This window comes from Patella vulgata, chromosome 2, assembly GCF_932274485.2.
Source record: "Patella vulgata chromosome 2, xgPatVulg1.2, whole genome shotgun sequence".
NCBI lineage: Eukaryota > Metazoa > Mollusca > Gastropoda > Patellidae > Patella > Patella vulgata.
Window position 1 is genome coordinate 83,891,871 of NC_065880.2, and position 24,384 is coordinate 83,916,254.

The following is a 24,384-nucleotide window of genomic DNA, read 5'->3' on the forward strand; positions in this document are numbered from 1 at the left end:
CTACGGCCTACTCTTATATCGAATTCCAACTGCCAAGGGATCTTTTACGTGCACGCCAATTTGGACACGGGAACTCGGTTTTTCGTCCCATCCGAATGACTAGACAGCTGTCCTTGTTAGGCCCTCCATCCTGCATCACTGACAAGGGGAAACCACGCCGGAAAATCGGGATGAACTTTCTCGGCAAATGCAGGGATCGAACATCCGACCTCCAGGCTAGCGAGCCAGCGTCTTACCCACTTAGTCACGTGATCCCCGACACATACAAGGAACTCTCTGCCACTACATCTACGGACAGCCCCCTCTCTAAGCATCTTCAAACAAAATCTCAAAACTTACTTGATTCAGTGTTCATATTTATAACTGTTTCCTGTAAATTTAGTCAGTGCTTTGAGTCTAGGGCTTTATAAGATCCCTTATTATCATTATAATATAATTTAAAATTTAGCTACAAAATTAAGTGCATAAAATTATTCGAAAGATAAAATCTTTATTCAATAAAATAAATATTGCAACATAGATGTGACCAAGGAATAAAATGAGGAGTTGACAATAAAATCAATCTGATCAAAACACAGATCCTATTTCATTTCGTTTTTTATAGTTCAAAATTTTGTTTAACTTATCTTTACTGTGCTAGGATCTGGAAGATTTGTTATATAACTCGCAGTCTTGACGATGCGAGGGATTAGCCAATGAAACTGTCTGTTACAGCAATTTTTGGACGTGAGGTGCACAGAAGTGTGAGTAACCCATTAGAAACATCAACGCTGATTGGTTAATCAAATGTCTGATGTCATAGGGTCAAAAGTCGCTCGTATCACCTTCCACTACAACCGGTCAGATCTTCATGTAGTAGAGGCCATCGAATTTATAAAAAAACGAAAAGAAATATAGATCTGTATTTTAATCAGATTGCAATAAAATAATCCATCTAATTTTAAAACAATAAATATTTCATCAAAAATCTATATTTGATGGATCCGGTCTGATAGGTTTTGGTTTAATATCAAGTTTTTCTATCTGCGATGTAGGAACAGTTCTATTTATCTTATCCTTACAACACACATGACCATTACAAGATGTCTGACCACCGTTAGTTTGAGTATTATTACAACCTGTATTACAGTTCTCTTCTTTCAACATCTCATCAGCCTGCAGAAAACAAATCAACTTTTAAATAGATAAAATCAAATGGGGTTTAACGTTCTACTGTTCTGCTACGACTGGGCTAATGAAGATGGGCATACGCCATTCAGTGTGCTACGAGGGAAATTTTGCTCAAACAGCGGCACTATGGCTAACTCTTATATAGAATTCCAACTGCAAAGGGATCTTTTTGTCCCCTCCGAACGACTAGACAACCACGCCACTTGACCTAATGACAGACCTTTTGATGCAACGCGCACACTTTAACCATTCAGTCATCCAACTCCCCCCATTTAACAAAAGGGTTACATAAATCGACTTCTGCGGAAGGTGAAATTTCAGGGTTTAAAAAAAAGAGTTGTTCCCCTTGAATATATGTCATGAAATGCAGCCATGTCAAAGGACATAAAATGGAGTTAATTAACGTTTTTACTTTTACGGCACCAACTGGGCTAATGAAGACAGGTGTATGCAATGAAGTATGCTATGAGGAAAATTCTGTCTGGAGAGTTGCGCTAATCAAGTCTGGAGAGTGGCACTACTGTGCTCTACTCTTGTTTCGAAATGAAATGAAATGAAATGGGGTTTAATGTCCTACTGTTCTGCTCCTATACTGGGCTAATGAAGACGGGCATACGCCATACAGTGTGCTATGAGGGAAATTTTGCCCGGACAGCGGCACTATGTCCTACACTTATATCGAATTCCAACTGCCAAAGGATCTTTTACGCGCATTCCAATGTATACAAGGGACCTCGGTTTTTCGTCTCATCCGAAGGACTAGACAGTTGTCCTTGTCTCTTGTTTCAAACTCCAACTGTCAAGGGTTCTTTTAAGTGTACTCCAATGTGCACCTGGGACCTTTGTGTTTTGTTCCATCCGAACAGCAAGACGCTGTCCTTCCTGGAATATTCCGGGTGAACTTTCTCGGCCAGCACTGGGATCGGACCTTCTGGTTAGTGAGCCAGCAACTTACTTACTGAACCACTGCGGTTCCCCCTTTCAACGGACAAAATCCAAGGCTTTGAGCAGAAATTATCGTGTGGAAATAACTTTTTGCTGTTGATAGATTACAATATCTGCTTGAAAGTACTAAAACTCAAGTCACCGTGAGAGACCACTTACTACAAGTTATGACCAGCTACAAAGGGAAATCGCAAGGAACCGTAGAAAAGTCCAGGGTTATATTGGGTAGTCGGCAGTCGCACAATCAATAATGGGGAGGTTTTCAATCAATCAGTAGCTGGTTTTAAATAGGCCTTCAACAGTAGTGTGATTGTTGTGTTACTAGTCATAAATGGTCCTACGTTGTGATTGATCACCTGGTTTGTTCGTTCGTTCCTGGAGTTTTACATCCACTTCCACCAAGGGTGATATCGTAGACAAGATCATCAGGTCCCAGAAAATGGTAGATAATCTTGGGTGATCATACAATAAATCACCCCAGGGCTTTGTGACCAATTGTCAGTTTCATATGGATATTACACTACAACTTGGGTATCATTTAGTTGTGTTGTTTTAGCAGGAGTTTATGTATTTAATGTTTAGTTTCAAACCATTGTTGGTAAACTGATCAAATCTGTTGAGAGCAGTTTTGAGTAATTAGTTAGTCTGTTAATTACTCAACACATTTTGAGAAAATGAACAGTTATAAAGCCAACACTCAGTATCTAATCTAGACAGACACATTAAACTACACAACAGTATAAATCCAATATTTTCTATGATTCTCAACAGATTTGATCAGTTTACCAACAATGGTTTGAAACTAAACATTAAATACATAAACTCCTGTTAAAACAACACAACTAAATGATACCCAAGTTGTAGTGATTACTGTGTAACTTCTGTGCTGACATTGCAGAAAAAATACACAACCAGGCCATGACCACCCAACTTATATGGTCGAGGGTAATGGAAACCTGATTGAATGTGACTGGAGGTTTATCTAATGAGGATATATAAAAATAACAAACCTACCTTCCTACGTTCTTTATGTTCTTTTCCTATCCCTAATCTATAAATAAACGTAATAATGAAAAGTTACATTAGGCTGTCAGTTACAGATTATTACAGGTAAAATTATATACAAAAGCTATAATGAAAAGTTACATTAGGATGTCAGTTACACATTATTATAGGTAAAATTATAAACAAAAGTTATAATGAAAAGTTACATTAGGATGTCAGTTACACATTATTATAGGTAAAATTATACGTCACACTTTCCATCTTTACAACAGAAGTCTCACATATATGTATATTATATATATAAATATATATATGTATATGTATAAATAAATAAAAAATATGTCCAGGTAAAAAATTCTCCACTTTACTTCATTCTGACATACATTAAATCATATACAAGTAAGCTAGCTGTCTGCCTTCTATGGGCGTCTTCAGATATTAATAAATATATACAAAATTTAAGCTTTATTAAGCTCTTCAGATAAACAACATTTAGATAATACAATGACTATGATGTCATAGTACAAAGAAGGGACAAAACTTGATTATCAAATCAGACAACAATAACTAGGCCTATATACAATGCAATTTAAAGCTGGCCGATATTTGTCAATAAAATAGGCGTCTTTGACGTCTAATAAATCATTATTATTGTTATTTAGCTTGTACATTGGAAAAACACTAAATTAAATTTGCAACCATCACAAACAACTATATGTCCACTAAGTGGGATCATCTTATATTGTGTATATATATCCAAGAAATATTAGCACAACCATAAAGCTGGACGACTTGGTTTCACAGTAAACAATGAAAAGATAAAAGGTATGCCAACACAAACTGATTTCAACACTGGTTTAATAACATTTTAAAGTACCTTTCGTCCGTCTTGGAGCTTGTCATAAATAATGTCATAAGTTACTTATTATATGACGCATCTGAATCGATGTATGAACAAATTAACGCATGGTATGTAAAAGATTGGCCACCCCTGATATAGAAATGAAATTGGGTTTAATATCCTACTGTTCTGCTCCAACTGGGCTAATGAACAGGAAATGAAATGGGGTTTAACGTCCTACTGTTCTGCTCAAAACTGGGCTAATTAAGACGGGCATACGCCATACAATGTGCTATGAGGGCAATTTTGCTCGGACAGCACTACGGCCTACTCTTACATCAAATTCCAACTGTCAAGGGATCTTGTACGTGCACATTAATGTGTACAAGGGATCTCGGTTTTTTGTCCCATCCGAACGACTAGACAACTGTTCTTGTCAGACCCTCCCTCCGGCATCACTGACAAGGGGGGAACTACGCCGGCAAATCTGGATGAACTTTCTTGGCCAATGAAGGGATAGAACACCCGACCTCCAGGCTAGGAAGAGCCAGCGACTCACCCACTTAGCCACCGTGATCCCCCCTAATGAATAGGGAGTGCCCTGATATAGAGGGTATTAAATATTAATTAATTACCTTGGAAGACCTCTATTTAAACCCTCTAATAAAACACAAGCTTTACATATTTCATTACTAGATATATATTTACATCGACTACAGGTTCCTGTTATAAAATAAAACAAATATAGAAATAACATTATTAAATATCATATTATGTATAATTTACTTTTTACACAAGTTCACAAAGCCTTTTCAGACTTAAGTTATAAGAATCTACTCAAAATTGTTGGCCTTATTTCAACTAAAATATAGCTCTTTATAAAACTTTTGTTGTTTTAATGTATCAAATATATCAATAAGAAAATAGGTGCAAAGTTTTGCGTTGTGGATCAAAGATATTTCTCATAAAGAGTGATTGAAAGTTGAGTAAATTCTTAACTTAATTCTGAGAATGCTTTGTGAACTTGGTGCGTCTGTGTTCACATTTATATCATTAAATATCACTGGTAAGCTGATATCGTTGACTTATTAACCCGGGTCTTCTAAACTAATGTTTAGTATGTATAGAAAGTGGTTAGAATTTATACAGTAGTCATTAATTAGCAGGTGTGTAACTAGCTGTAAAAGATGTCACTATTGGTGTAGAAGTGTGACTATTTAGTATTTATAACACCCATCACTATTGAATACACAAACCTGGACAATAGTGATGTATATCATTCAATAGTCACAGTCTTAACACCTTAGTGTCAAAACACCTACTTAATGTCTACAGCCTGGCTACTAACAATGTTAACTAACTAATAAACATTATGTATATAAAATGACGACTTTAATCCGTTAGAGGCAAAATATTATCATTTATAAAATTCATTTGTCGCTTAGTCAACAATATCTACTTTACAGTGTATTACACGATGACTGTGGGTAGACAACCAATATTAATTTCATAGGGGGTTTACTTCTGGAGGTAATTATTGAAAAATGTTGAAAATCAGATAAATGGATTATTGTGGCATATAAAACAATTCTAGAAATGAAATGTAATGTGTTTTAATATCCTCCTTCTCTCCACAACTTCTCTAATCAAGATGGGCATACTTCATGCAGTGTGTTTTGAGGACATTTTACCCAGATAGCGGTGCTATGGTCGACTCTTATATCGAATTCAAACTGTGAGGGGTTATTTTACGCGCACACCAATGTGTTCAGTTCCTTGCCAGGTCCTCCATCCTGCACCACTGACAAGGGGAAATCACTCTGGAAAATCTGGAGGAACTACCTCAGCCAACACTGTTATCGGACCCCCCCCCCCCCCCCCGACCACCAGTGGCAAATAAAAGCCATTCTAGAAAGCAAAATACAAATAAAATACAAACCTTGTACTGGCATTTTAACTTCTTTTTTAAAAGAGAGACTCTCTCCAGAATGAATTATATCTAAAATTAAGAAAACTGACATTGAATTTTAGTGAGAGATAGAGAGAGAGAGAGAGAGGGGTCTTTACCAGTGGGAGAAAACTTGAGGAAACGGTGGAAAATTCATGAGGTTGGACTGGCGACCCCACTCCTAGGAATCAAAACCACGCCAGTTGACTCAAAGACAGTCCTTATGATCTAAAGGGCATGCGTTAGACCATTCGATCACTCCGTCACGTCACCCTACGTTCATTTACTGGGTTAAATTGTAAATTTATTAAATGCATACCCTTTTAATAATTTAAAAAAAAAACCACATCGTAAGTAAATTAATTACTATAAGTATATAGAAATTAGAACTGATTTTACCTATAATAGATCTAGGTCGTATTTTTTCAAGATCTTTTATATATGCCCTGGCAAATCCTCTGAAAATATATGACATAATACTTGTAAACATTTAATAACAAGTAAAGTATAGAATTGGGGTTTAACATCCTACTTTTCTGCACCAACTGGGCTAATGAAGACAGGCATATGCCATACAGTGTTGTATGAGGGAAATTTTGTCTAACTCTTATATTGAATTCCAATTGTCGCCTGCTTTTTTATGTGCACGCCAACATGTACACAGGACCTCAGTTTTTCATACAATTCAAAAGTCTAGACTATGACTGAAAGAATAACTCGACACAACTTGAATTTGAAACCGACATTATTCTATAAAATGATAACCATATGTGACCAACTATAACACATATCATAGATCAAAAATTCAAAACACAAATATGCATAAATTTTTTAATTCTGTATTCAAAGGGCTTTCAAATGCTATGTAACACATGCACATATTTTTTAAAATGTCAGAGATATTTAGCTTTGAGGTTGGTATAATAATAATTTATTCGTTAGTGTGCTACCTGTAAGTCAAATGAAAGTGTTTACCTGTAAGCATTAGGAGAATAGATACACTCTGTAGAGAAATAATCTAATTTCTTAAAGTATGCATACCTGTAAAAATAAAACCAGGAAATTAGACATGCGTACCTGTATGAACACAAACATAGCTCACAGTGAATACTGCTAATTTTTATAATATGTAAGGGGTTGGATGGCTGAATGGTTTAACACATACACTTTAGATCATAAGGTTTGTCATTTTTTCAAGAGGCATTGTTTCGATTCCTTGCTTGTACATGACCACTTTCATAGTTCAACTTGATAGGTTTTCTGCAGGTTATCCAGTATCCTCCTACTGCCAATGATCCTTAGGACAGTAGAGATATAATTGAAATGATCATGAACCACATGTTAGTCCTGAAATCACCTAGTTTGCGTCGAATGGATGTAGGGGTCTTCAGCAGTGGGAGGAAACCGGAGGACCCCAAGAAAACCCATGAGGTTGGACAGGCAACCCTAGTCCTTGCCATGTACAACCAGGGAATCGAAACCACACCAGTTGACTCAATGACAGACCTTATAATACAACACACACTCGCTAAACATTCAACCATCCACGCTTTATACTTACATGACTATTTCCTTTTCATAAGTATATTTAAATGGTTTACTTCTAGGTAAAGCTCCTTCTGTACCCTGATAAAAACAATACAATAGATTTCTTCATAATTAATAAATTAAACTGTATAATAAATTGTATTGGACTCTATTCTAAATACCAATCTGATTAAAATACAGATCTATATTTCATTTCGTTTTTTTTATACTTTCGATGGCCTACCCTGCATGAAGATCTGACTGTTTGTACTCGAAGGTCGCGTCAGAGGTCATTAACCAATCAGCGCTGATGTTTCTAGAGGGTTACCAACAGTTCCGTGCACCTCACGGCAAAAACTCACTGTAACAGACCATTTCAATGGCTAATTTCTCACAGAACGCGGGTATATAACAACTCTTCCAGATCCTAGTGTAGTAAAGACAAGTAATATGAAATTTTGAACTATAAAAAACGAAACGAAATAGGAGTTAATTCATCACAGTCTTGGATTTTATTTATAATCCCAATTTAAGTACATTTTTAAAATGTAGTGTACCAATTTGATTCAATATTCAGTTTCACCATCATGCCAGATGACTGTATGAACAATACTTACTGTTGTAATAGCTGTACATCTACGTAATCTGGCTTTATCACCTCTTAGTACTATAATATAATAAATCAAATGATATAGGATTTAATATTCTAGGGGCCGAATGAATGGTTAGCGTGTGCACGTTTTATCATAAAGTCTGTCATTGAGTCAACTGGCATGGTTTTTATTCCCCGGTTGTATGTAGGGTCGCCTGTCCAACCTCGTGGGTTTCCTTCCACTGCTAGCGAATTATTGAAATAAAATTGACCCATATGTTAGTCCCAAAATTACCTAGTTTGTATTGAGTGAACGTTAAAAGCCATTTCTCTCTCTCCCTTTAATATTCTACTTATCCACAAATTTTACATAGGTTAAAAAGAATTTCAAAAATAATTCTATGGTTGATCTGTAACCATGATTTGAAGATTCCGGAAGTGACACAAAAATCGGAAATCAGTTATTAATACAAACTGATGTAGAAAGCAGTAAACAGTTACAAAGACAATATTTACAACTCACAAACCACCATTTTCTTTAAACATTAATATACTAAAAGATACATTATGGGAGATTAGATAAAGAGCTGGCAGTTCTCACTATAATAGTTAAAAACTAGATACTGTAAAGGCAATTTGCTGAAAATTTCAGTCGAATTGATCAACTCTGAACCAAGATTTTAGCAATTGAGTTTTCGACCTAACCTCGATCATCATTACTAAAGTCGGTACGATAAAAAACATAGTCTCGATTATTCATTTCATGATTAAATCATGAATGAAAGTTGAGCAGCAAATGGGATCCTAATCCAGTAAATATCGCGAGTTGATTATGGTCTGGATAAGTTAATTAATGTCTAATTAATAATTTACATAACATTTCAGGCCTAAAAAAAGATCTGCAATAGGCAGATTTAGCTCTTGCATAATGTTAACACATGATACAATTATATGGAATACAAGTTACTTAGAAGTTTATTTCAGGTGACATTTCAACGAGGGTTCACTCGTTTTTATTACTACACTTGTATAACTTACCGTTCATTATGACAGTTTCAGCAATATCATCAGCATTATGACCTGATATAAAGAAATCAAAATAAAGTTTCATAGTTATATAGCTTTATGACTCTGGTGAAAGGTAACAGTTGCCACTGCGCCTTTTGTGAAATGTTGTCCCTTGCTAGGCCCTCTGTCCTGCACCACTGACAAGGGGGAAACCCCGATGAATTTTCTCGGCCAATGCAGAGAACCAACATGCAACCTCAGTTTCTTGTCCGTTCCGAATGACTATACATTGTCCCTTGCTAGGTCCTCTGTCCTGCACCACTGACAAGGGTGATCGAACATGCAACCTACAGGTTAACGCACCAACGTCCAACCAGCTGAGCCACCATGGCTCCCTTGGAGTGACAGATCTGGAATTGCAGAGAAGTTGTCAAACATCCTTATTGTCCAACATGTGGAATGTGAAAGACATAGGTACAATACTTTTTGAATTATTCCACTTTAAACTGTATACTCATTTTTCCTGGGTCACCAGATACATCAATCTTGGCTTCCAGAGAAAAGTTTACCGTTCATTGCTCTCTAGAGAATCGTGCCGGCAATTCGTCGGCCATTTTGATTGTCATGGGATGTGTCCTTCCGCCGGTTGCTTCACAAAAATCCAAGATGGCAGCTCAAACTCACGTTTCTTCAGAAATTTTTTGTATTTTACGTTCAAATTGCCGAATCACTTACATTGCGTGCTAAAAATAGTTCCCGATCAATCATCAAATCAGTTGTTTTCAAATAAACTTTTGATGTCAAGATGTGGAACATGTTCCAGGGATCATTAATATGTAACTCATGCGATGAATCAATGCCTAATTGTCAAGAAATCGGCAGTATTTCATTCAAACAAATCCAGCCAATCAGGAGCCACTGGGGGAGGAGCTTAGAAACCGAATTCAGACTGAAACATGGCCGGCGGGATTTCTCAGAGACAAACGAACAATAAACTTCTCCCTGGGAGCCGAGATTGCTTTTAAATATTGAACAATTTCTATAAACAGTATAAAATTTACATGCCTGTTACAATTCTATCAACTTTCAACATCATGGCTCCTCTGTCTAAAGCTTGTCGTCTAAAAACACCACAAAATGTACCTACAATACAGAAACACACCCTTAAAATGAAATGGGGTTTAACAAAGTCCTACTTTTCTAAACTGGATCCAGGAAAGAAGAAATACATGTTTATACGTCAGTTTTTTACTTCATTTTTAGCAATTAAATGCATCCAGTGATGGTTTGGGGTTCATGGTTTGTTTCAATACATTGTAGCCTGTTCTGATCCCTGACCAGGAATATGCAGTTTGTATATCGTTGTTGAGCTTTCAAACCCTAGTAACTACGACTTTTGTCAAAGTCACAGTTTTACTTTTTTTTAAATCTAGAAATTTGATCAAAAACATATAGTATTTTGTTACTCCTCAAAAGGGCAGCGACGATATCAATATTAGGTTGCGAAGAGGTTGAAAATTTAAATTGCTTAATTCTGATGGATAGGACCGATACCTCATCAACCAATTGGTATAATCAGCCTTGAAACCTGACAAACACCCCAAAAATATAACAAATCTTAGAAAAGATAAAAGAAAGGTACTGTATTTGAATCAGCAATTGGGAATCAAAAGACCCTTTCTAAATCTTCTGACATTAAAGGCTCAATACCACTGAATAATATGTCCCAATCTTGATTCTGATCAACAAATTGTACTATTTTACAATATTCCAATTAATTGATGATACAAATTTCATCTTAACACACCTAATTTAAAAAATTGGAAAAATTCAACTAAATGATTTGAAAAGCCTGACGTAAAGCTTTTCAAATGTTACTTGGATTTAAAAATATTTTTGAACCCTCTGGACAAGTAAAATAGGATTTAATGGATAACTTACACAACAGGTAGGACACTAACACATCTAGTACTTAGAATAAGGCTATTTTTTTTATTTTTTGGAGCTGTCAAGCCAGCAGGAGTGTTATTGTCCCTTTAACAAGGAAATCTACTTACAGTTATTCTTTAAACCAATCTGTTTAACAATAGCATCCATAGTCCAACCATATAATTCCTAAATAAAACAAAGAATATTGAATAAAGTAAATATCTAACAGTTTGATGATTTATACACAAATAAAATGGTGTTTAATATCCTAAATAAAACAGAGGGGTTGGTAAGTTTTGATGTGCTTACTCGTTTGACAACATCTGCCCCTCTGTTGGGAGATAGGGGGGGCTGGATGGCCGAATGGTTAGCATGTGCGTGTTGTGTCATAAGGTCTGTCATTGAGTCATCTGGTGTGACAAGAAGTAGGGTCGCCTGTCCACTCAACACAAACTAGGTCATTTTGGGACTAACACATGGTTCAATTTATTTCAATAATTCGCTTGCGCATAGGGGTCTTTTAGCAGTGGGAGGAAACCGGAGGGCCCGGAGAAAACCCACAAGGTTGGACAAGCGACCCTACTTCTTGTCACATACAGTTGACTCAATGACAGACCTTATGATACAGCGCACACGTGCTAACCATTCGACCACTCAACTCCCCTTGAGGAAAAAGACTAATTTTAAACCCAAGAGTACTTGGTTCCACTATACAAAAGCTTTTAGTTTGACATTCTAAACCAAATGTTTTTAATTAAGACCCAGAAAAACTAAAAATTAAATTAGTTTCACCGTAGTGTGATTCTGCCTTAAGATAGCTACTATAACCTGTTAACATGTCTTTGTGTTTACATACCTCATAAGAAACTATTTTAAGTGGCATTTCATATTGTTGTTCATTTCTTTTAACAGTCTACAAATAAATAAAACATATTTAAAAAAAACTTTTAACCATTAATTTACATATAAACATGTTTTTATTGACCACTGATTAGACAGTGATTTGCATTCAATTAAATTATCAGCACCGATTTCCGAAGTGATTACCACAAATCGGCAATTTGAACGGGTGATCACATCCAGTCACAAGAATTGTTTACAGCTAATTGGTGCATTTAACGAACTCCTCAAAGTACTTTGAAATCGATTAGATTTGTCACATGACATCTCCACTAAATTCAAATCAATTTGGCAAGTCGATAAAAAAGCCTTATAAGAGTATGTTTTAAAATACAAATAACACTATAAATTAAATAATTAGCAATAAGAATAAATATATAAGATTATTTTATAAATCAATTAAAATTAATAAACAATAACCCTAAAGATGCATTATGTAAGATTTAGAAAAAGAGCTGACAGTTCTTGCTATAATAATTTAAAAGCAGACAATGAAAAATGAACACCGGTATATTGAAAATTTCAGTTATATTGTAAATTACTTTTTCCTGTGCAAAGTTATGAGTCTTTGAAATTTTGACAAAATGTAACATAGATTTTTTTATTTCCATAGCAACGGTACTTAACAATTTAGATTAAGTCTATTTTATCATTAAGCTCTTAAATCTACTTAAAAAGGGAGCCGCCCTATGGTCTAGAGTGTTTATCAAGGCCTTGTCATATGAATAAATGTCTAAATAATAATTTATAAAAAAGATCTTCATACAGTTCATACAGTTCTGATGCGACTGGGCGAATGAAGACGGGCATATGCCATACAGTGCGCTATGAGCGAAATTTTGCCCGGGTAGCGGCACTATCGCCTAATCATATATCAAATTCCAACTGACAAGGGACCTTTTACCTGCACGCTAATGTGTACACAAGAACTTGTTTTTTATCCCATCCCAACGACTAGACAACTGTGCTCGTCAGGCCCTCCGTTCTACACCACTGACAAGGGGAAACCATGTCGGAAAATCCGGATGAACTTTCTCGATCAATGCAGGGATCGAACACTCGACCGCCACCTTCAAAAGGAAGATTTAGCTCTTACATAATGCATGTTTAATAGAATTACCTCAAGTGAATCATCCCTGTATCCTGTAATACCTTCATCTACAGACAGTAATAACAACTTTATACCATAATTATATCTTTCATTTAATACTTTTAACACATACGCTAATACTGTAGAATCTGTGGAAATAAAAACAATAATAACAACTTTATACCATAATCATATCTTTCATTTAATACCTTTAATACATACGCTAATACTGTAGAATCTGGGGAAATAAAAACAATACAATTAATTTATGAAATTCTATTCATTATTATTTTCTATATATCATTTGAGTTCCAGTTAAATATCTTGACACAAAGTAACTGAATGCTAAATATTAAAGTTTCATGTAAATCATAAATAGTTAAAGAGAGAGAGAGAGAGAGAGAAAGAGAGAGATTATTCTTTTGTTCCTTAGTACATTATTGCCTGTAAACTGAACTAAGGATTGTGAAGGAGAGAGAGAGAGAGAGAGAGAGAGACAGACAGAGAGAGTGAGAGAGAGGAGGGTTTAACGTCCACTAACATATGGTTCAATTTTAGTGATCTTTAGCAGTGGGAGGAAACAGGAGAACCAGGAGAAAATCAAGACTGGACATGCAACCCTACTCCTTGTCAAGTACAAGCAGTCAATAGATAACACATGGCTTTTTTCTGTAGCCTACAGAAGATACAGAATGTTGTGTAATTTCAATTTATTTTTGGACTAATATTCTTTTTAGAGTTTCAACTTGTTAATTACATCTTTCAGTAAATTGAAGAATTTGCAGGAATTAAAGACAAAAATGCAATTCTGATGTTTGGTTGGATAGCCTACCTTTTCCTCCAGAGGCTCCAATAGCAACAGTTTCACCTCGTACAAATAAATTAGAATTTATTATTGTATGGTGTACTTCTTCTTCAAACGCGTAATAAAAACATTTCTTACATAAAGCATCGCCCTGAAAACAACAAAAATTAGAGAATTTAAATATATGAAAAAACACATGTACATTATATTGATTACAGCAAGAATAATAAAAAATATATACATGTACTTTACTTCAAAACATGTTGGGTGTTCGATCCCTGCATTGGCTGAGAAAGTTCATCCCGATTTTCCGACGTGGTTTCCCCTTGTCAGTGATGCAGGACCATAGGCGTACGAGCTGGGGGGGCTCCCCCATTTTGGGCACCAAATGCTGGGAAAATTTGGGCACACAATTGTACTTTGTAAAAGTTGTATAAAAAAATATTGTGTTCTTGAATGTGTCCAATTTAACAGCGAATTTATTATTATTATGTAACATACTAAGAACCAACTACATTTTTTGGGCACCAACCACCACTGCCCCCCAGTCAAAAATTTCCCCGTACGCCTATGTGCAGGACGGAGGGCCTGGCAAGGACAGCTGTCTAGTCCTTCAGATGAAACAAAAAACCGAGATCCCCTGTAAATATTGGAATGCACGTAAAAGATCCCTTGGCAGTTGGAATTCGATATAAGAGTAGGCGATAGTGCCGCTGCCCGGGCAAAATTTCCCTCATAGCACACTGTATGGCGTATCCCAGTATAAGAGCAGAACAGTAGGACGTTAAACCTCATTTCATTTCATTTCAAAACATGTTATGTCCCTACCGAAGTAACATGACAAGACTTTAACGTCATTTCAAAACCTTTCTTTTTTTTAAAATAATTATTTTTGTACATACACTTAGTTTTTCCAAAACCATTTTTGATTTTTTTTTTAAATAATTTTTTTTTTTTCACGCCTCTAGTTTTTCCAAAATTAATTTTTTTTTTTAAATAATTATTTACTAATAATTTTTTCTGGCTTCAAATGCGTAGTAACAAAATGCTTACCAAAAGTTCTGACAAAACCTTTCTTTTTTTTAAATAACTTTTTTTTTCACACCCCTTGTTTTTCCAAAACCAATTTTTTTTTTGAATATTTTTTTTTCTTCACACCTTTAGTTTTTCCAAAACCAAATTAATCTAAAAGAAATCATCCTTTACTTGGTTTATAATAAATGAAAACTTATATGACACCCTTTCTTGAAAAAGTCATTGATGGCCTGAATTCAATAGAAAAAAAAACCCAGAGGGGGTTTTAATCTCAGCATTTGTTTGGTGATTGTCATTAAGAATAAGTAATAAACACAGTCAAAATAAGTAAAATATAAAAAAAAAAAACTTGAAGTTGACATGCAATGTCTGTTTATCACTGTCCACCTCATGTCAACAGCTCAATACAATAATGATGCTCTACTTGTACAGATGGCTAAACACTGACCAATCTTCCTAACACCGCTTTAATACAACACAACAAAACCCTCTTCAACTTCATACTGTCTCATAAGTTTATTATGCAGCTTGCTCAAGATCTGACCTCTTGTGACTTATACACATTTAAAGGGTCAATTGAAACCTTGCATCATTGGAAAACTTTTGGGGGGTCATCAATGACAAAGCTACTCACTATAAAAAGACAATGGGAAAGGAGTGACCCTTGTAGCTTTTAAACATCTTAAAAGTTTGATAGATTTATAGAATATTATGATTGAGACAATACAAATGCCAAGTTGCCAAACTTGTAGCAACAAGTTGATTTAAGGCTTGCTTTCTTCGGACTATTCATTTAACTTCTACAACATCTGGCAAAATGTGGTCATTCAGTCACAATTAGTCCGTGTCTATGTCAAACTTCATCCCATAAATCAGCGCAAAGGGCACAAACCATACCCAATTAAAACATGATTTCAAAGAAGAAAAAAGTTCATAACTTATATAGATATCCCACAGTTCTTCTGAAAAGATGCTCATATGGCAGTTTCCATTAAGAATTAAAATATATTTATTTCAATTTGTGGTAATATTTATCAAGTCGGGACCAGTAACTAGTGTGGCAGTAACCTAAGTCCATCTTAAGTCACAAAGATACCTCTATTCTTTCTTAGTAAATGGAAAAAGTCATAGAAGTGTGACAGGATAACGATCGTATTCAAAGAATGATGAATTCCTAGCTCAGGAGGAGGAGAAACAGTTTGTAGCAGCAAAACACCTTTTTAGTTACAAAACACTATAGTTGACATATGTGGTGTTAAACTACAAACTGAGACAAAACAGTCGGACCATCAACAAAAACAGCCTGTGATGGATCAGTTTTAGACATGGGAAGAAGTCACCTGCCCACCAAGAAGAGAGCTCTAATTACACCTTTTAAACAAGCATACCTTTTTACCGACAACTCAAGTCAAGTCTGTCACAAAGGTAATAATTTTCACAGTGGGCGGAACAAGGATTGTGCTACGTTTTGTATCTATCTGTGGCCGGCACAATGGCTGAATCAGGATATGGCTACATCCCAGATTATTCCGCCATTCTCTGGCCAATTATAAAACGTGTGAAATTAAAGCTCAAATGTGTAGATATATTTGTTATATTGTATAACTGGTATTTTAGTGAGATTAGACGAGATTTACCTGTTGAGATGGGGATAGTAATTTACGTGTTTTTATTAAATCAGGTTTCTGTTTTTAAAGTTTTTTGAGATTTTATTTTTTTCAGCAGGTGTTGTTCTGTACATGTATATCTTATCTTTAAAAAGTGACATTCCCATGGTTACTCTAAATTACAAAAGATTCTATTTAAACTTTAAATTAGTGAAACAGAGAAGCCGTGAGTTCTTAACCTAGCTATTTGTATCAATCTGTTTTGTTGACAGGTAGGTTAAAGGTCGTATCATATGATACTAGTAAACGTTTAGATGTAACACCTAGATAAACTCACGCCAAACACAAACTAAACATTATTCAGGCGTTGGTCGCTAAAAAGACGTCAACGAGCAAAACAGGATTCAATTGACTAACCAAAAGCCGTTGATACCAAAGACAAGCAAGCTTTAACTGAAAGAGGATATTGTCATTAATTATTAAATAAAAATGAGGGGGCATTAAATTCTAATTTTCACTGATGTGTCATATGGGGATCATATCTGCTTTAATATCAGATTGAAGCGTTATTAGTCCTCTTTGAGATCAGGTTTACTGTAAGAAATAAAAGCTGAATGTTAAAGAGTCTTTAATTAAGTAAGAGAGAGCTGGGTTTAAGACTATCTTACATTATTATCTTGTAGATATCATCTCTGATAACACATTATAATATAACACAACATAATATGTTCACATTTTTCTTAGCTTTGTTAAGCTATACAGACTGGATGTTTTCAGATATGAATCATCTAATTTTCAAAATAGAATGTTTGGGGTTTTTTTTTAAAAAAATAAAAGGCAACATGTTGTTTATGTATGACACATTTAACCAAGTAATAATTTTAGGGGACAAACTATGACCAGCATTCTTGGATTTGCACTCACCAGCAAATCTGAACGATATTCAGTATTAACTGAACTTTAAAATAAAAATAAATATAAATCCGCAAAACATGTTCAGAATTTATCTGGAAAATGCGTTCAGAATTTATTATCTGGAAAATGCGCTCAGAAGTTATTATCTGGAAAACACTTTCTGAATTTATTTTCTGGAAAACACATGCTGAATTTATTATTTGGAAATTTAAAAAATATTCTAATTTTTGTATTCATATAACTGCAATTAATTAAGTACATTTTAGCGTAAATTAAGCTGTGAAAAGTTAAATATTGTCCAAAAAATACAAAACGTTTTAAAAAGTATTTTGTGCAATTTGAAAAATATGTTTTGAAGTTATTCAGCTGCCACTACAAACTGTCCAGATTAAGATTTGAGAGAGAGAGAGAGAGAGAGAGAGAGAGAGAGAGATGGGGTTTAACGTCCACTCGACACAAACAGGGTCATTTTGGGACTAACATATGGTTTAATTTTATTTCAATAATTCGCTTGCACGTAGGAGTCTTTAGCAGTGGGAGGAAACCGGAGGACCCGGAGAAAACCCACGAGATTGGACAGGCGACCCTACTCCTTGTCACATACAACCGGGTATTCGAAACCACCCCAGTTGTTAAGATTTGTAAAACATTATCTTGGTTAAATTTTCTCCAGCTGATTAAATTACTTAAACTAAGAAAAGAACAAAGTATAAGTACTCATATAATTATTTATGGTCGACCATTATCAGGGTTTTTTTTTTATTCAGACTTATTTTAAACAAATATCATGGCTATCAAACTTCAATTACTGACTTAACACTTATTATCTTTTATATCACAAATTGTTTTCTTATAAAATTAGACAGCTGTATTAAGGAAGTTTGAATAACTTGTAACAGATATGAAAACAACTAGAGTTAACCGATCTTGATACTCTCTAATGTTTGGATGAGGTTGTTTTATGCAAGATGGCTGGTCCCCTTTTCGCCCTAGGGCCGTAAAACTGTCCAATACTAACAGAAGGAACAATGGTAGTGCCAGATGTACTACACTGTTGACCATCAAAGACAAGCCAGTAGCCTGAAAACAGATAGCTCAACTAATCACAATAATACAATACAAATTAATAGCTTGAATGCTTTCAAGGGCTTGGGTAAACTTTGCTACCAGATTCATTTGCTATTTATGGTGTCATTTACGTCTTGCTTTTATCGGTGTCTTAATTTATGCTGGTTTACATCAACATTACTTGATTTATAAGATTAACACCATTATCACATAATATCGCCTTCTTACACACTTATTGTTGGCAAGTTCTTTATTAAACAATATCAAATAATTTCAAATGAGAGAGAGAGAGAAGAGAGAGAGAGAGAGAGAGAGAGAGAGAGAGAGAGAGAGAGAGGAGGGGTCCACTCGACACAAGCTAGGTCATTTTGGGACTAACATAACACTTATTGTTTGCAAGTTCTTTATCAAACAATATCAAATAATTTCAAATGAGAGAGAGAGAGAAGAGAGAGAGAGAAGAGAGAGAGAGAGAGGAGGGGTCCACTCGACACAAGCTAGGATATTTCGGGACTAACATAACACTTATTGTTGGCAAGTTCTTTATTAAACAATATCAAATAATTTCAAATGTGTGTGAGAGAGAGAGGTCCACTTGACAAAAGCTAGGTCATTTCGGGACTAACATATGGCTCAATATTATTTTAATAATTCGCTTGCATGTGGGGGTCTTTAGTAGAAGGAGGACACCGGAGGACCCAGGGAAAACCTATGAGGTTGGACAGGCAACCCTACTCCTTGTCACGTACAACTGCGAGAGAGGTCCATTCGACACAAGCTGTCATTTCGGGACCGGAGGACCCGGGGAAAACCTATGAGGTTGGACAGCAACCCTACTCCTTGTCACGTACAACTGCGAGAGAGAGGGGTCCATTCGACACAAGCTATGTCATTTTGGGACTAACATATGGTTCAATACGTCACTTGCGCGTAGGGGTCTTTAGTAGTAGGAGGTAACCGGAGGACTTGGAGAAAACCCACAAGGTTGGGCAGGCTACTCAACTCCTTGTCATGTACAAGCTTGGATTGAAACCACGCCAGTTGACTCAATGACAGACCATCCAACCCCCCAATTTCAAATGTACAGCATTTATATAAAAAAAGTATTACATGTACCAGTATGTAAGATTTAGATAAAGAGCTGATTGTTCTTGCTATAATAATTCAAAAACAGATCATGAATAATGAATATATTGAAAATTTCAGTCCAATTACTTTATTCTGAGCGAAGATGTTTGAAGATGTAGCACAGATTGTTTATTATCAAATCAGTGGTAATTGACAATCAAGACTAAGTCTCGATTATCCATTTTATTGTTAATTTTTAAAATCTTGTGGGTGTTCTAAACCATTTAAATCTCAGCCATCCGAAGGTCTAGAGAATTGATTGTAGGCTTGTGATGTCAATAAATGTCTAGATAATAGTTTATAACATTTGAAACCATTGAATTTAAAGACCTGCAATAGTCTGATTTAGTTCATTACCAGAGGCGGATCCAAGGGGGGAGGGGCGCGAGGGTCGTGCGCCCACCCTAATTTTCGACAGTGCCCTTTTTTACTGCTGAAAGTGCCTTTTCTCAGACCCAAATATGTCGGTTCCCAACCCTTTGCAGGGATCCCTAATTACTCAAACCATCGACTCAAAAACACCAGTCTGGTCTAATTAATGCTTCCACTTCCAAACGAATTCTTGTTGTTTAGCTGACGGTTCCCTAATCCTATAGAGTGACTATAGACAGACATCAATGATAGCATCTTGTGTAATCTGCGGCGTATACTATTATATACTCCTGCCCATCACCGATGCGCATGAATGCAACTTGTTGTAGCATTGTTTCATGTGGGGACAGTACAAGTTACAAGGCTTAAATAGTGAAGTGGCTAGGGAATAGATTCGTCTTTTTTCCCATCATAATGCCTCGCTCGCCTTGACAATTTTCGAGTTGCGTGTTCAACATGAAGTAAAAATTAAGCTTTTTATCAGCAGAGTGCAGGTTCTGACATGGTTTATACAGTGTTAAAAGTTCATTAAGATACTGTGGGGAGGCATTTAAATCACAATCTTTGAAGTTCACATGTGTAGTTATTTGATAACTGTTCCATACAGGTCACAATTCTATGGAATACAATTACTGTTTATAACTAAGCAATGTTTCGACTACGCTTGTCTAGTCATTATCAAGCAATGTTTCATATTGCCCTTTTGAAGGCTTGGGTTGCCCATAATCATCAAAAGGATTGATGAAACACAACCAATTAGGGTAGGCATTTTGGCAGCAAACCAGTCCAAATTAATACTATTCTGAACTTTTAATTCTGTCAGCTGCCAAGGGATGAGAGGAGCTGTTTACTCTGTACAAAACTGATCCATATACATTGTACGAAAGACCTAATCTAATATTTAGTGGGCTACATGTACATGACCCAATATACTAGGCCCCAAGTTCACAAAGCATTCTGAGACTTAAGTTAAGAATTTACTCAACTTTCAATCCCTGTTTATGAGAAATATCTTTGATCCAGAAACACAAAATTTTGCACATAGTCATAGTTTTTTTTCATTGATGTATCTGACACATTAAAACAACAAGAGTTTTATAAAGGACTATATTTTAGTTAAAATAATGCAAACAATTATGAGTAAATTCTTAACTTAAGTTTGAAACTGTTTTGTGAACTTTGCGCAGGTTTAACTCAACCTGTCCATGTTATCATCAATAATTGTATTGAACATTAAAATTGTAACAAACAACAACAACCAATAGTGTCAACAGATATCTGCTCTAATCCTCAATAATAATTTCTATCAATATCATCAAGGGAGAAATTGAGAAAAATAGGGTTTAACATCCACACGACAAAAATTTGGTAATTTCGGGACTAACTGACGGTTCAATTTTATTCCATTAACTTGTTTGAGTGTAAGGGTCTTTAGCAGTGGGAGGAAACCAAAGGACCCGGAGAAACCCACAAGCTGGTCAGGCGATCCTACTCCTTGTCACATACAAACAGGGATTTGAAGCCATGCCACTTGACTCAATGACAGATATTATGATTTCATGTACATGCATTAAACCACTAGACCACACAACCCAACCTAACCTAGTCAATATCATCAACAATACAGTCATTTGAAACATTATCTGTTACTGTTGTAGTGTGTTGACACACTTCAACATCAACAAAATATTTATGTTTAATTGAAAATGATGTGGGGTAAGATATCAGTGTTCTTACTTATTTAGTTTTATTTTGGAGCAAAAGGTATTTCTCCATTTATCAGTCTTTAAGTAGAACAAGAAGCAGATGAAAGAGAATCACCCAATTTTTTTTTCTATATGGATCTAATTTATTAATCAATGATTTTCATTGGAAGAGAGACTCCTATAATAATGAGAGTATGATATTTTGACCAATGAAAATCAAATTTTTAAAGAAATGTTGTTATTCGACTATACGGTACTTGTTTATTTTTCAAAAAGTTATTTTTAGTACCAGAAGCTATGACCGGAAGCACTGAAGTTGGTCTATTCGGCTATTATTATTGTGGAACTAAAATGCTTTAAATAATCACCGAGTATTGTTTTATTTCAATTTCAATGAATTTCTGTTAGAGAAAATCGGCTTATCCGCGGGCGACAGAATGCAAAAAATTAGCCGTCCAACAAAATACTTAACGAGTCCCGGGCGTCGCTGAAAATATTGTAGCGGTGTCATGTTTGCCACTAGTCACTACAACTGGTACATGTAGCCCACAATCTTCAGGGCTTTGCACAAGTAGTTCAGAGCTAGATTAATTATAGAGAGAGAGAGAAATAGGTCATTTAGGGATTAACATATGGGTCAATTCCGAATTATTCTTTTTCAATAGTTCACTTGCGCGTAGGGGTCTTTAGCAGTGGGAGGAAACCGGAGGACCCGGAGAAAACCCACGAGGTTGGACAGGCGACCCTACTCCTTGTCACGTACAACCAGGAATTGAAACCACGCCAGTTGACTCAATGACAGACTTTATGATGCAGTGCGCACACGCTAACCATTTGGCCATTCCCCCCCCCCCCAAGACTATTCAGAGCTAAATTAATATTATACTCTTAAAAAAAAGTAGGAGATATTGAAATGCAAATACCTATGCAGGTTGTGATATGATAAATAGTCATGGACACTTGACATGGTTTGAGAGTATGTTAACAGATGAAGAACTTATCGCACCAACAGAACCACTGACCTACATGGGTGACACGCAATAGTGCCATACACGTGGGAGGGGTTCATTGTCAAATTTGACACTTCAAGGAAGGGTTGATGAAAACTGACGCATGCTGGTTTATACTATACATGTTTGCTTTCCTATCGGTTCTTGCATAAGATTTACTGTTTAGCGTATCTTAGTGTGTTACGTTTAATTTGCAATGAGACGTCTTCAACATGATGAATGTCTATGTGCTTTTGGCATGCTTCAAATGGGTTCTACACAGCGAGCAGTAGCCAAAATGCTTAATGTGTCACAGTCTGTGATCAGAAGACAGTGGAACCGGTACCAACAAACACACAATGTTGATGATAGCCGCATTAATTCCTGTAGCAGGAAAATAACATCTACATAATTCTATTCTATCTCACTACCAATCACAGTCACCACATAATTAATCCAAATAAAGGATGAAATAAGATGAAAATAAAACTGGAACTGAATAAGTAATCAAACATTATTTTCTATATTTAATTAATCACAATCACTTAAATTAAGTTGAATCAGAAGAAATAATTATATTACGATAGGCAACTTACAGTTTTCGGTCTTTTCAGAATAGCTGATTTATCACACGATGAGCAGATTACTGGCATGATTGTATTGTGGTGGCTTTGTATGTATACTGAATTTATTTTTAAGAATATAAATTATTACAATCTAGAAAACAATATTTACATTTCTTCAGCATGTCATCCAGCTTCCGGTAAATCTCGTTCTAACTCGTTCTCATTGGCTGAGATGCCGAGCTGTCATCCAATCAAAACCTTTCAAGGACCAAACATAACTCTACCCAGAAGAGTTATACAAGAGAAAGATTACTCTAAAGACATCGACAAAAGGGCGTCTGCTAAGTTTAGCTCTAACCTCCAATACTTTAAGTGACTGCTTACAGAGAAAGCAGCAGCAATGTTTTTGTCTTCTTTTATAAAAATGAAATAGAATGCAAATAGACCACAATTTTCCCACTTATTACTGTTCTTGTTTTTTGCCGGAAATCACATGTAAAACTAAAAAATGTTACTCCATCTATCATTAAAATACTGGAAAGAACTTGAGCGTTTTCTGTAATACGTAGGGGCCCAGTTACTTTAGGAACTGTCTCTGAGCGACATCGTCCACTCAGAGACAGTTCCTAAAGGAACTATGTAATACGGTGCTGCAGTAGCCTACGTATAATTGTCCTCCCCCCCCCCCCCCCAAAAAAAAAAAAAAGACCAGACAATACTCTCGATACACCCGAATTTTGCTCTTCGTTTATTCTAGACTGAGAGACACTACACACACGAGGCTTGTCTCCTATTTTCTCACTTGGCTACAGAAGCGCAAGTTTCGATAATTTAACGTAGACCCTCAATGTTTCTTGAAAGAATTTCTCTTGTGTTATTTTAAGAATTTTCTTTCATAAAACAAAAATGATTGAAAAAGACTAACATCCTTGATCTTTTTTATAAAATCATGTTATAGATTGGTGTTTTCTTTTATTCTATATGATCAGGTATAGGCCTACCTTTTTAGTAATGCCTCACAGAGAACGATTTGGGGAGAGCCTGTTTATTGCCGATAAAACGATGCCAACATGTTACCGGATATAGATCACATAAATTTCAGCTTTACGGAATATGTGATGTCGAGAAAAACAAAGATGTATTGTATGAAAAATAAATAGGCCCAACTATAATTTTATTTTATTTCAGAGAAATTACTTTTCTGTAATTACGTGTAAATGTTAATATACAAAATTGAC

The 24,384-nt window shown here is 35.6% G+C and overlaps 1 protein-coding gene across 1 annotated transcript; it reads right to left on the minus strand.

Annotated features, from left to right (window-relative positions):
• Positions 1-476: 476 nt before the first annotated feature.
• On the minus strand, positions 477-23,362 carry LOC126812121 (cytoplasmic tRNA 2-thiolation protein 1). The gene is made up of 15 exons (XM_050538374.2): positions 23,177-23,362; positions 13,788-13,911; positions 12,986-13,104; positions 11,822-11,878; positions 11,094-11,151; positions 10,102-10,179; positions 9,067-9,108; positions 8,054-8,103; positions 7,471-7,535; positions 6,885-6,950; positions 6,309-6,367; positions 5,901-5,960; positions 4,597-4,684; positions 3,130-3,166; positions 477-1,155 (listed from the first exon to the last, which is right to left on the minus strand). Exons 1-15 carry the CDS (start codon positions 23,231-23,233, stop codon positions 961-963), a joined length of 1,155 nt encoding a protein of 384 aa, XP_050394331.1. The 5' UTR covers positions 23,234-23,362; the 3' UTR covers positions 477-960.
• Between the last annotated feature and the right edge of the window lie 1,022 nt (positions 23,363-24,384).